The sequence below is a fragment of the Drosophila persimilis genome, unplaced genomic scaffold (genome assembly GCF_003286085.1).
Source record: "Drosophila persimilis strain 14011-0111.01,24,50 unplaced genomic scaffold, DperRS2 tig00000191-arrow-pilon, whole genome shotgun sequence".
NCBI classification, from domain to species: Eukaryota; Metazoa; Arthropoda; class Insecta; order Diptera; family Drosophilidae; genus Drosophila; species Drosophila persimilis.
In genome coordinates, this window is record NW_020825298.1 from 9,682,803 (window position 1) to 9,696,178 (window position 13,376).

A 13,376-nucleotide genomic window follows, 5' to 3' on the forward strand; every position below is an offset into this window, starting at 1 on the left:
ATATCGTCTAAAAATCAGAAAAACCTAAAACTCGGCCCCAAAGAATCCTTTGATTTCTCAATCCTTGTGCACGTACCATATTTTTCCCCATCATTTGCTCAGTCTGTGTTCGTCGTTCGTTCCGGTAGTACAAAATTCGAAAAAATTGTTTTGTTTTCAAAAAATTATTAGGCCAAGTTTTCAAAATTTTAAATTTTTTCAAAAGCAAAAATGACCGCAGGAACCCTGAAGTTGAGCTTTTTCAGTGGGATTCAGCAATCTTGTGGATGCCCAGCTAGGCGTCCGATATTACCACGAGTTCGTGGTAAAATCCAACCGCTTGAATCCTGAGCGATCGATCAGGCCTGAAAACGTTCCAACGGACTGGCGGAGCCCCAAAGACTCGCGGAAAAGCTACGATACATCATAAGTGATTCACCAGGCTGTAGGCCATGGAGGACAAGACGGTGGACGACATCGACATGGGTTCACATCCTGAGGCGGGATGGATGTTCACTGGAGCTCAAGCCGTTTCGGTGGTGGAGACTGGGGGGACCCCGAGTCTGTCTGCCGCTGCCGCTGCTGCTCCTCCTCCACCATGCAGATCTGCAAACGGCACGACGTGACAGACGAAGAAGCTGCACCTGCAACCAGGTTCCAGCTGAAAGCGGGGCAGAAGAACGGGGGAACTTCTAAACTCCCACGAGTACCGACAAGCTGTTTGGTTCGAACTTTGACTCGGAGCCTGTCAGTGAAGCCGAGTTTATGTTTACGTTTTTTGTTTTTGCTTAAATAAAGTCATTTAATTGGTGAAGTGGTGCCCATGGGTGAATGGAAAAGTGGCGGGAAATTTGATTTACCAAACGCCACCTTTTGACCAATCGACGTACTCGCGCAGCGCCATCTCCTACAATTCAGCTTTTGTCAGAGTGCTGCTCGATATGACAGACATTTATCGAATGATATGTGACAAAAGCTTGGTGCTTTTCGAATAAGCGTAGTTCGAGAATTTCCCGCCAACTAAATGGCTTTCAAAAAATATTTATCGAAATGTTTCCGGGAAAGTTGCCAACAACAGCAAAACAGTTTGTGGTGGATTTAACTGCATGTTATGTCAATGTACGGTTAAATTGAAAATAATAATTTTTTCATCAATCTTCCCCATCTGGAATGGGATTTTGAAAAATCTCACCCACGGTTCTCTCCTAGTACTCGATTTAGTACTTTTTTTTATCGAAAGCCCTTTCTATGCCTACTCCGTGCCACCATCGGTCTCTTTCGCGGCAGCAGCGGGGGCTTGTTGCCCGGCTCTGCGCCAAAACAAACATTGCGCTCTTGGTGCTTATGGCGGGAAAATTTCATAAAATATCATTTGGACCATCGCTGTGTTGCCATCGATATATGTATCGATATAGCACCATCGGTAAATGTATAATGTATAATTCCTTTTTGTTGGTATTACTGATAGTATTTTTTAAAAAAAGTATGGTATTTTCCAATATTTCAGCCTACGGTCAGTTTAGGCAAAAAAGTGTTGCAAATGGCCCGCAGATGGCTGTAAAAATTTCAAGGTGAAAAAAATTTATTGATAAATAGCAACAAGAATACCGCAAAGGCCGACGGGAAAACGGCAAAATAACTCCGATCGGAACTGCACTAAAAGGTTTAAACATAGTTGACCAAATGATGAAATAAAAGTGGCTTCTGTGGCTACAACGTATAGAAGAAAAAACTGTGTACATATGTGCGTTGACGTGAGTGTGTGAGTGTGACGTGTGCGCTAAGAGTGTGTTGGTGTGCGATGGTGTGCTCTTGCTGGCCGTGTGTGTGCGTGTTTAAATGAATAAGAAAACGGAGAACAAAAAGCACGGACGGGGAATTTATATACGGCTGAGAAATTAATTCATTTTGCAAAACGAAAAAAACCTAAACAGAGCTAAAGTAATTGTGACAGAAGAAAGAGGCGAAAAAAATTGAGGAATGGAATTAATTGATTGCCGGAATTGCAGGAGTGAGCGAAAGAGAGAGAGAGAGAGAGAGAGACTTCCACTCCTCTTTTCCAAGTGTGAGTGTGTAGTGTGTGTGTGCGAGCCGCTAGAAAATCTGAAGCAGTAGAAAAAAACGTTGTGCAAAATTTTGTTGAATTTGTTGTTTTTAGTGCTTTCCCCGTCCCCTACCCCCCGCACCACCGTTAACCCTATAAGTTTCTCAGCTTTTTTTTGCAATATTTTTTGCACGCTTTTTCGTTTATTTAACGCGCTCTCGCTCTGTCTTTTTGCCCTCTCTCGCAGTACTCTCTCTCTGGCTGCGCTCTCTCAATTTGTTGCCAGAGCCAACTGTCAAAACTGTCATTTACCTTCTTTTTGTCCAATGTGCAAAACGCAACCGAAAAGAAAAATATACAACACATTTCTGTGCAAAATTCAATTTGTTATAAACTATTAAGCAAAGCGGAAGTCACAGTTAAGCGCAGTGTGTGCCCATTTGTGTGAGTTTCAAAGAAAACATGTAAAAGGCAGTAAAGAGTGCCAGATAAAGAGAGGAGAGGAGAGCCGCCACTGTCACTGCCGCTGCCGCACAGTGCCACAAATCGACCTGAAAAGAAAACCAACCCCCCCGCCCCCAAGGGAAAACCGCATGAAAATTATACAAAACAAAAATTAGCTAAAAAGTGTTGCAAAAAATAGTTTTACCAAATAATAAACGTTTAAAGTGTGTTCCACTCTTATTCGAAGAGAGCGAGCGAGAGAGAGAGGGAGACCCTGCAGTGCGTGCTAGTGTGTGTGTGTGTGTGTGTGTGCGTTTGTGTCTCTGCCCATCCTTTGCTGGACTTCATCCTCCGCGTCTTCTCTCTGCTCTGCAAATTCGTTCACTTTCGCTTTGTTGTTGTTGTTGTTGTTGTTGTTGCCTGCTGCGATTGCACTTTGTACCGTTATTTCAGCCTTTGCTATAGATTTTCCTTCCATTCCATTCTGATTTACAGCAGCAGAAAACCAAAGCAAGCAAAGCACAAGAAGCAGAGAGAACAACAAAAAGCAATAAAAAACAACAACAAAAGAAAAGAAGAAAAAAACAAAACAAGTAAAGAAAAGAAAAGAAGGCTTTTGATAACCTTACAGATCGATGGTTGGTGTTCGTTCCCCCCCCCATTGGTATCTATATATTATAGAATCAATCGATTTTGATAAGAAACCACTTGGAAATACTGTTGGATAATCTTCAGAGCATGCCATGGAAGCTGTAAGATATGATTTGTAGTACCCTCTGCCAAAGACAGAGAGAGAGGGGGGAGGGGGCACAAACAGCTGTCACAGCATTTGATAAACTTTACTTTTTGTTGCGATTCCCTTCCTTTTTTGTTTATAACGTCAGCTGTTCTTCGTGTTGATATTCACCATTTTTGTTTGACGGAATGTTTAGTCAACTGATTGTTTCTTTTTCTTTTGTTTTGTATCGAAATTTGCATATATGCTACATTTTTTACATAGTTAGAGGAATACAAAGACCATCTGCGGATAGGAACTTTTTCTGATAGTTATTTTAATGGAAATCTAAATTTTCGATAGGGAATTCTTTGGGAAATTAATTTAGAAGGATTAAAGAGGAGTACTTTTAGTTTTTTAGTCTTCTAAAATTCCGTTTTCCTACGATTTTTGTTGGGATCAATTCTCGTTTAGGAATACATGATCTTTGGTATATTTTAAGCATCTGCTGAAGCTAAAAAAAAGCTCCAAAGGAGGTTCTACCTTAGCATGTGCTACTTTTTATAGAAATACCTTCCAGAGAATTCCTTCAGAGAGAGAGAGATTCCTTCCTAATGCTAGAACCTGTTCTTCCACTCCACTTAGTCCAGCGTTCGAGACAAAACCCTTTGAAATGCCCTTGAGCTCCAGGCTGCCATCCCTCCCAAAAAACCCTTCTCGAATGTCAGAGCAGAGAAGAGATCTTTTTTCATCGGTTCTGTCCTTGGGTCAAAATATTGCAAATATTTTTGCTGGGCGCAGTAAAATTTGATTAAAGATAGTGTTTATATTTCGGAGTTCTCTTCTCAAGAAGTTATTTGATTTTGATTTTTGGTTTGTTTGGGGCTGTAGAGAGCGAAAGTGTGTGTGCGTGCAGGCAGTCACGTCTGCCCTTAGTCTTCCCCGCACCCTTGAGCCCTCGATGTGAAGTAATTTAGGTTGGAGATATCAATATCTATTTATTATTGTTATGTTTGAGGGAATACGAGTGGGAAATGTGTTTATTGTTTATTTGAATAGTTATAAAATTAAAAACTGATATTTGAGTGGGAAATAAAAGATAGAAAAGTAAAAGAGATCGAATAAATTGGCAGAAAGTGGATAGAAAAAGTAAATAAATATTCCTGCAGATAAAAGTCATTCAAAATAAATAAATAATGGAGATATCTTGAGTCTGCTTTTGGCAGATTTCCATCAAAGAATTACCAAATATGGAGCTTGGAACCCCCTATAGAGACCCTGTCCCTATATTAATTTGTATCTCGCTTTTCTGTGAGTGTTTTCTTTGGGGGGGTTTTTGTGTGTCACACATTTTGCGATTCAATTGAATTGAAAAAGTTTTATTTGATTTGGAAATTGTATCTCATGGATGCACTGTCATTGTAATCTCTTGCTCTTGCTCTTGCCTCTCTTCTCGTTTGATAAACATTTTCATTGCTTGCTCTCTCTCTCTCTCCATCTCTCTCTGCTGTCTACTTCTTTCGCTTCTTCTACTTCCTCTTACAACGCCTTTTTTTTGCAGTGTGATTCATTTCCTTGCCCAAGAGGGGGCCCAAGAGGGGGGCGGGAGGTTACAGGGTATTGGGTGGGCTTTTTCTTTGCGTTGTTTTTTCCTTCTTTGAGCTTAATTAAATTGTTTTTGTCGGGGTTTTTTCTTCTCCTTCTCTCTCTGTACCATTTTGACCTTTTCCCTTTTGCTTTTTATCTTCTTTGGCTGCTGCCTCTGCCGCTGTCGCTGCCGCTGCCTCTGCTGCTGCGCTGCTATCATCATCAATATTGATTACCGGCAGCTGTCTTCTTCCTCTGCGAGAGAGAGAGAAGAGAGTGAGAGAGAGCCGCTCCGGTCCGCTCCGCTTCGGGTTCCCTATGCGCTCGCTCCCTTGCAAAAATTTTGTTGTTTTTCTTTTTCGTATGCTGGCAGCCCCCTCCCCTACCCGCCCACTTGTAGGCGACCCCCCACTCCACGAAAGGGAGAGCAGGAGAGGCCAACAGGCTGCCTCTCGCTTGGGTCTTGCTCTCTCTCGGCGCGAGAGAGGGAGCACAATTATTGCAATTTGTTTAACGCGCATTCGCTTGCTCTCTCCCTCGCTCTCTGTCGCTGTTGCTGTCTCCCTCTGGCAGTGTTTGTTGTTGTTGGCGCTTCATCGATTTTATGCTTTTGTCGTTGCAATTAGTTCTCTTTTCTCGTTCTGTTGCTCGTTTTCTTGTCTGCACTTTTGCTTCTCATTTTTCTTCTTTCTTCTTCTGACTGCTATTGAGGCAGGGCAGCGGCAGAGCGGCAGCGGCAGCAGAATTTCTCCATCTCCTGACACCTCCTATTCTTACCTTTTGCTGAGGTGTGTTTCAGTGTGTGTGTGTGTGTGTGTGTGTGGACAATCTGGTAACAAATACAACTATACTGTGATTATTGGTAGTTCTCAATGTGGGCTGTGTGAAAGGACAGAGGGGGGGCTGGGGCAGGAGAAGGTGATTTATATTTATCGGTTCCACTTTTAATAGTTCGGAATAGGTGAGAAGAGGACGATGGGCTCTGTGGGATGGGTACTATTATAATGGCAGTAAAAAGTGCAAGGAAAACTTTAACAAAGGCACTCTTGACATTTAATGAATCTATTATTCCTACAGTCGATCCTTTGGGGGGGAAATCTTTGATTAGGGATTTCTTTTTTTTAGGGATTTTTCCTTGTTTTTTTCCCCATCAAAATGACAGCTCTTCAGATCGTATTCGAACTGGAATTGGAACCCATTTGTGCTCAATCTCTGGCTGTTTTTTTTTCTGCAATCTCATCTGCTGATAAGGTGTTAACCAAATTGTGGTTTTGTGTGGACTTCAATCTTTGAAAAATATGTATAGAAAAATACATTTGTTCTTTCAAACCAAATGTTTCTCAAACTTTGTGGCCATAAAGACTGAAATTTCAAAATGGGTGTTCAGCCATTCTTCTGTGCACCAAAACCAACACCTGTGCTGCTAAAGAACAAGGCCAATAGACTCTCAAAAAGCCACAAAAGAACCCAGCCACCTTGACAGAGTGCTACGACCAATGTTGACCTATAACTGGAATATGCTTAATGCTTGTTCCTCTCTTTGTCGTTTTTTGCGTCGTTTATAACTCGATTAGGCAAATGGGTAAAATAAATTATGGAGAGAGGGAGAGGGAGAGTGGGAGAGGGAGAGACAAGGTCTTGACTGTTGCCTTCTGGCAGGGCACACGCAGAGTTCAGAGCACACACACACACATGCACTTTCCCGAATCTGTTAAACAGTCCACGCAATTTATGAATGATCGTCAAAGCTTACGGTTATTAACCCATACAAGTGCACAAACACAACTCTCTCGCACTCACACACACACACACAGAGGCACAGAGGCACCGACAGAGGCACAGCCTGTGGCGCGTGTGCTGAAAATGTTTGCAAACTTTTTTTTGGCAACTTTTTTTTTCGTATGTGGGGGTACACCCTGTAATTAGTTGGGGAGGAGGGTGTATCTGATACAGGGACATGTTGGTTAGAGGCAGTTTTTGGTTGGAAATAAAGGAATCTAAGAGCTAGAGCAGGAAAATAATTATCCATCCACTAAAAATAATTTTGATAAAATATTCATTGCATTTAAAAATTTTAATTATTTTTTTAAACGCATTTTCTTCTCCACTAATCAATATTTATAGCCATGATCTATTAGATTTGAGTGTTACTACCTAAAAGGCTGTCTAAGTGGAAGAAATATACAAATTTTTTAGTTGAGTTTTATTTATTACATTTTTTTTAAGAATTAAAATTTTTTCTTTGGGCAAACGCAGTTTATTTGTTTATTTATTTTCTTATTTCAGAAGTAATTTTATTTATTTATTACATAAATTCTTAGAGCTTTGAGTAGGGGCTAGAATACTATTGATTAGACCCTCGACTCTTTGAACCCTTGAAAATAGGGTATCTGCTAGTCGTTTCCCGCAACTAAAATACTTTTTTTTGCATTGCCTTTAACTCTTTCATTCTCTCTATCTCTGTCTCTGTGTTGGGTGCCTGGTGCCCGCTCATTTGTGATTTCCGTAAACGAAATCGATTAAATAATGAGTAAGAAGCGCAAAAAAAAAATCAATGCCGAAAGGAAAATAAATATTTAAATACTCAATTGCAAATGCAAAAATAAATAGCCAGCGGAAGAGAGCTGGAAAAATTTCTTAATTTTTTGCAAAAAGTTATTAAAGGCAAATAAATTGGTGGGGCTTTGGGTTTGGGTAGGAAGAGCCCCCTCTTAGAGCACGACTGCCGCCTTCTAATGTAGCACTTAACTAATTCAACAAAACTACGACGTACCCTCGACGGCAGACAACTCAATGAAATCAATAATAATAATAAAAAAAAAAATAATAAGCGAGGAGGAACAAAAAGTAGAATGAAAAACACACACAAAAGCATCATCATCATGAATGGGATGACGATGATAATGATAATGATGATAAGCGATGAACATGAACTACGCAGTTATGAAATCTAACTAGATGCTTGTGGGAAAAAGATACTCGCAAGAGCACGAACAAACCCCTCGAAAGAGCCCACAGTCTGCGATTGATGGATTAAAAGATAAAGAGTGAAATGGAATTAGCGAGAGATGGATAAATGGAAAAGTACATTGATGATAAAAAACGATGGATAAATGCATTGGAATGATGGATATATGGGAAGAAAGATGAGGAGGTGGATGTACGGGGATTGATAGATATTTGAAAGGTGGATCAAGGGATGGAAAGATGGAAATATAGATGGTTGTAGATGGATATTGCCAAATATAGGGAATTTATATAACAATAAATGCATAGGCATGAAAGAAACCCTGATATAAATAGGAAAACGGAAAAAGTAGATCTATCTTTTGAAATATAGCTAAGGGATGGGAATATTTAAAAATGTATTCCATAAGTAAGAATAAATTCTCATAATTTAGGGAAATTCCTCTCTTACTCGAAAATAAATATAAAATTTATTTCTACTACTATTTCTACTCCTTCTGCATCTTTGATGACTCACTCTTAGAGTGTTTTCCTCCTATTTGCCAGTTTGAAAATATGCCATTAAAACTGGGACACCCCTCACACCCTTTTAACCCATTTTCCTTCCCCTGGGTATTACGTATACGCCTCGTTGTGCCGGTGCAAATATTTATCTATATGTATCTACTATCTCTTGCCGCCATGTGCATTTAATTTGATAAGCAAATAATACAGAGAAAGATATTCAATTTGTTGCTAATGAAATTGAAATTGAATGCTAATTGTTCATACCGTTTTTCCTCTTCTATTTCCACAGGAATATCATTTCTAACATTTACTGCAATGTGCTAGTAAAACGAAGCCGAAGAAATTGAAGAAATTCCACGTGTAAACATCCAAAGCAGAAAATACAAAAGCCCACAGCAAATATTCCAATTAAAACGGGAAAAATGTACAGTGTGTGACAAAATTAAAGTGCAGCAGCAACTAAATAATAATTATAAATAATATAAATCGATAAAAAACTAAATTCTAAGTCCTTAACGTAAATAAAATACAACAATTTGTGGCGAAATTCCGAAAAAATCAGTGCAACAGCAACTACGCGAATACCCTCAATACGGAACAGCTGTGCTGTGCTCCTGTGCATGTGTGGGCGGCGGCGAGAGCGCGCGCGTGTGTGTGTGTGTAGGGTGTGCCAAACGTAAAGCGCTAGATGGCGCTCCAGACTATGCCATTCTCGTGGTCGGCCCAAGCCCTTGTCGTCGTTGTCGTTGTTGCTGTTGCTGCGCACAAAACGCGGTATGGTCTCCCCCCACTCTAGAAATATACAAAATTAAATCAATTTCAATCTATTTAATCTAACGCCAAAAGTGGGTAAGCGTGAGAGAGAGAGAGAGAGGGAGAGAAGAAAAGCGAAACAACAAAAGTGTCGCGTTTCAAAGTCGGATCGGTCGCGTTGCCGTCGTGTCGTGTCCGTGCGGTTCGGGTTCGGGCTCGGGTTCGGGTTCGGTTCGGGATCAGTTGACACTCGGTTGCAACCTGAGAGCGCTATGCATCGTCATCGTCGAAACACCTACGAAGCTGGCAACAATTTGGCGGGAGAACTCTTTAAACTGACAGCAAAACAAACAAACAATTAAATTTTAGCACAATTCCTAGTGCTTTTGACAACAACAAACAAACAAAAAAACAACATAAAAACCAACAACAACCAATAAACATTTATAGGGATTAATATAATCCTCATTAAGTATATTAAATAATTCTTTCGTGGCCCCAAATAATCCAAGAATCGATAGCAATCCTGGATTATTTGCTAAAGACTTTGCGGACGCTGAAATCCAATTCGATTATGGCCGAGAATCAAAGTGCGGCCAGCGAAGATTCCGGTCAACATCAAAAACAACAGCAACAACAGCAACCACTCAATCACTCAACCACAGCGGCAACAGCAGCCGCAAGCACCACAACAACAACCGCAGCAGCAGCAACACCAACAACAACAGCAGCAACAACTGCTGGCCAATCAATCAATCAATCGCCCACTAACTCCCAGGCCTCATCACCGGAGAACTCGCAGGAAGCGCTGCCCTCAACGGCCGGGATCCGGCGACACCACCACCAGCAGCAGCAATCCACAGTAGCCGCAGCAGCAGCCACGACCGTCGGCAACATGTTCGATCGCACGGTGAATGCAAAGTTCAAGCCGGGCACGGGCAACACGGGCTCCGGTAATAATCCACATGCCGGCCGCCGCAACTCCCTGATGTCGACCGCACGCGGTGTGACGGTGGGCGCCGGCGGTGGCAACATCCGTAAGCTGACGAAGGTCAATTCGCTGACCAGCAACCACCACTTCTCCGTCTGCTATCCACCCAACATAAACGCGCTGCCGGAGCGGTATCAGAACAGCAACAACTCGAACAACTCGTCGGCTGCCGCGGCCGCGCTGCAGCGCACCACCAGCGAGAGTCTGCGCTTGAATGCGCTCAATGCGCGTGCCGGGGCATCGTCGCGGGCCAGCAGCAACACCAGCCTGGCCTCCGCCACCACAACATCCACGTCGGTGGCGCCCAAGACGAGCAGCAGTAGCGGCAGCAGCTCCAGCAGCAACACACAGCAGCAGCAACAGTCGCAGGCGAGCAGCAGCAGCAACAAGGCCAGTTCCCCCAACAACAATGGGGCACGCTCAATGGCAGCAGCAGCATCGGCAGCAGGAACTGGAACTGGAGGGACTGGAGGTGCAGCTGCAACTGGCACAGCAGGTGGACATCATCATCATCAGCCACATCACCACCATCATCACCATCACCAGCATTCGCACCAGCATCATCAGCAACCGCAACACACTAGCCACAGTCAAGGACACTCATTAACCGTCGCCGGAGGAGGAGGAGCAGCGGGAGCAGGAGGAGGCGGCGGCGGCGGTGGTGGCGGCTCTTCGGCCCCGTCCACGGGCATCGCTGCTGTGGTGACGACCACACGCAAACCAAAGACGACTTCCTCATTCGAGATCACCTCGGTGACGGTGGGACATCCGAAGCTGAATGCGGCCGGTGATACCGGCGACGAGTCCGCGGACGATCTGGACGAATCTCACACGGATGACAACAGTCGGATAACGGATCTGGAGAACGAGACGCCTTCGATGTCGGAGGACACGTTCTCCAAGGAGGAGGTCTTCTATGCCAACAATGCTCTGAGCACCAACGCCCCGGTGATACCCACCAGCTCGCAGTACGGCCTTGTCGTGGTGGATCCCATCGGGCCGGCCTCCCTCGGCCAGACCATCCAGAATGTCCAGGTGAATGTCTCCACCGACAACAACATCATCAATGTGGTCAGCCACTCGGCGGTCACGCCCGGCGGCAGCAAGAAGAAGGAGGGCGGCGACGGCATCAAGGAGACGACACAGCATCGCAGCGAACGCTTCAAGGTGGTCAAAATCGAGTCCACGGAGCCCTTCAAGCGCGGCCGTTGGATGTGCATGGACTACCTGGATCACTCGAGTGTGGGCAACGGTGGGGCGGGCGGTGCTGGCGGTGGCAATAATAATGAAAAGACTGGCTCTTCTTCTTCCGAGGCCGTGGTGGCCGGCGGCGATGCAGCGGGCGGTGCAGGTGCCGCACCAGCAACGGGAGCCGATGGCTCGGCTGCCGCGCCCCAAAAGACAACACAGAGCATGATACTCCCGCCCACCCATGCGCTGATGGAGAATCACTTGGAGGGCAATTCGACGGACGCCAATTGGAACTATGCCGCGGAGCAGCAGCAATCGCAGTCGCAGCAGCAGCCGCAACACCACCAGCAACAGCAGCAACAGTCGTCGCACCAGCAGCAGCAGCAGTCCCAGCTAAATGCCACGCCCAGTGGGGTAATGACAGCCCCTGCCACAGTGGTGCATGGCATGCACCAGCTGCTGATGGAGGCGCAGCAGCAACAGCAGCAGCAGCAGAAACTCTTCGACAGCGTCAATGCCAATGCCAATGCCAATGCCAGTTCCCCCAATCCTAACCCCACGGTCGAGACGCCCATGGATTATGCCCAAGCGGCGGCCATGCAGCTGCAACAGACGCTGCAACAGCTCAAGCAGCGGGAGGAGGCGATGGATGTGCCGCCGGGCTTTCAGAACTACCAGCAGAATGGCGGCGATGCTGCAGCGGCAGCAGGCAACAATAACAACAGCAGCAGCAGCACGGCGGCCACAGTTGCAACAGCCAGCGAGCCACCACTGTCGCCTGCCCCGCAGACGCCACAGATCACGCCCACATTTGCGGCAGTGGCAGCCGCCGGTCAGGCGCAAGCCACGTCCCAGATCGATGGGATAGCCAGCAGCCAGCAGCAGTTCCCTCAGACAGCAGCAGCAGCACCACCCCCACAGCAGCAGCAGCAGCAGCAGCAAGTCCCACCTGCAACAGTTGCAGGGGCAGGGGCAGCGGCAGCAGCAGTTGCACCAACAGCCACCAGCACCCAACAGACTTCAAACACTTCCACAACAGCGGTAGCAGCAGCTGTGACCTTGCCGCTGTTATCACACATGACACACAGCTATGAGCAGCCAGCCACTGTCGGAGTGGCAGCCACCACGGTGGGAGCAGCCGCCGTTGCGGCAGCAGCAACAGCAACAGCGATTCCCACGCTGCAGCTGCAGAGTGCACCGGCCACCATAGTCGATCCGCAGCAATTGATTGTCCAGCAGCAGCAGCAGCAGCCGGAGGAGCAGCAGCAGCAGCAACCACAACAGATACCCCAAACAAATATCGCGAGTGTTAGTGCCAATAATAATAATAATAATAACAATACTAATAGTAATATAAATCTAACGAATCCAAATGTCGTCGTTGCCGTGGAGGCCACACCATCATCAGCATCGGTGGTGGTGCTGCCCTTGACGACCGATGACCAATCGACAACGGGAGCAGCAGCAGCAGCAGCGACAGCCACCACTGCAGCGGCAGGAGCAGCGGCAGGAGCAGGAGCAGGAGCAACAGCCACAGGAGGAGCCACCACATCGACATCAGCAGCCACACAGCAGCAGATCCAACAGCTACAGCAGCAACCAAATGCAGAATCCGAGACTGAAAGGTGAGTCAATATTTTCAGCCCATTTGGGGGGGGGGGGGGGGGGATATATTTCCCGGATTTTCCAAAGACTATACGGCAGGGGATTCTGCCTCTACATAGCACACGAAAACCACCCAAAGAAAGCCCCTGGAACAAAGTCCGAAATTCCTGGCTTTTCGCTCTACGAATTTCGTTTTTGGATTGGGTTTTTAGAATAAAATATGAAGAAAAATCAAACTTAAACAAAAAAGACCGAAATAAATAAATAATATAAAAAACATTTAATTAAAAAAAAAAAAATAAAATACAAAACTAAATAAAAAAATAAATTAATCTAATAAATTAAAACAAAAACAGGAAATTTAAATAATAACAAAAAATATAAATAAAAAATGATAAATAAATAATACAAAAATAATAATCACGAATAAAACTTTAAACAAAAATTATAAATAATTAAATAATAATAAATAAAAAAAATAATAAATAAATAAATAACAATAATAAATTTCCATTAAAAAAATCATAATAAATACAAATATCTGTGGTATTTTATTGTCGAACATTTCATTTATTCAACCTTTAATTACTCCC

The 13,376-nt window shown here is 44.4% G+C and overlaps 1 protein-coding gene across 1 annotated transcript in view; it reads left to right on the forward strand.

The window, feature by feature from the left end:
- Window positions 1-1,606: 1,606 nt before the first annotated feature.
- The window catches only part of LOC6589612 (protein bunched, class 2/F/G isoform), a 117,377-nt gene continuing 105,607 nt past the window's right edge, over window positions 1,607-13,376 (forward strand). Inside the window, exons 1-2 of the mRNA XM_026988573.1 lie at window positions 1,607-1,642; window positions 8,533-12,803. Of these exons, the coding sequence (XP_026844374.1) occupies window positions 9,571-12,803 (3,233 nt within the window). The 5' untranslated portion in view covers window positions 1,607-1,642; window positions 8,533-9,570. The remainder of the gene's footprint in view (window positions 1,643-8,532; window positions 12,804-13,376) is intronic.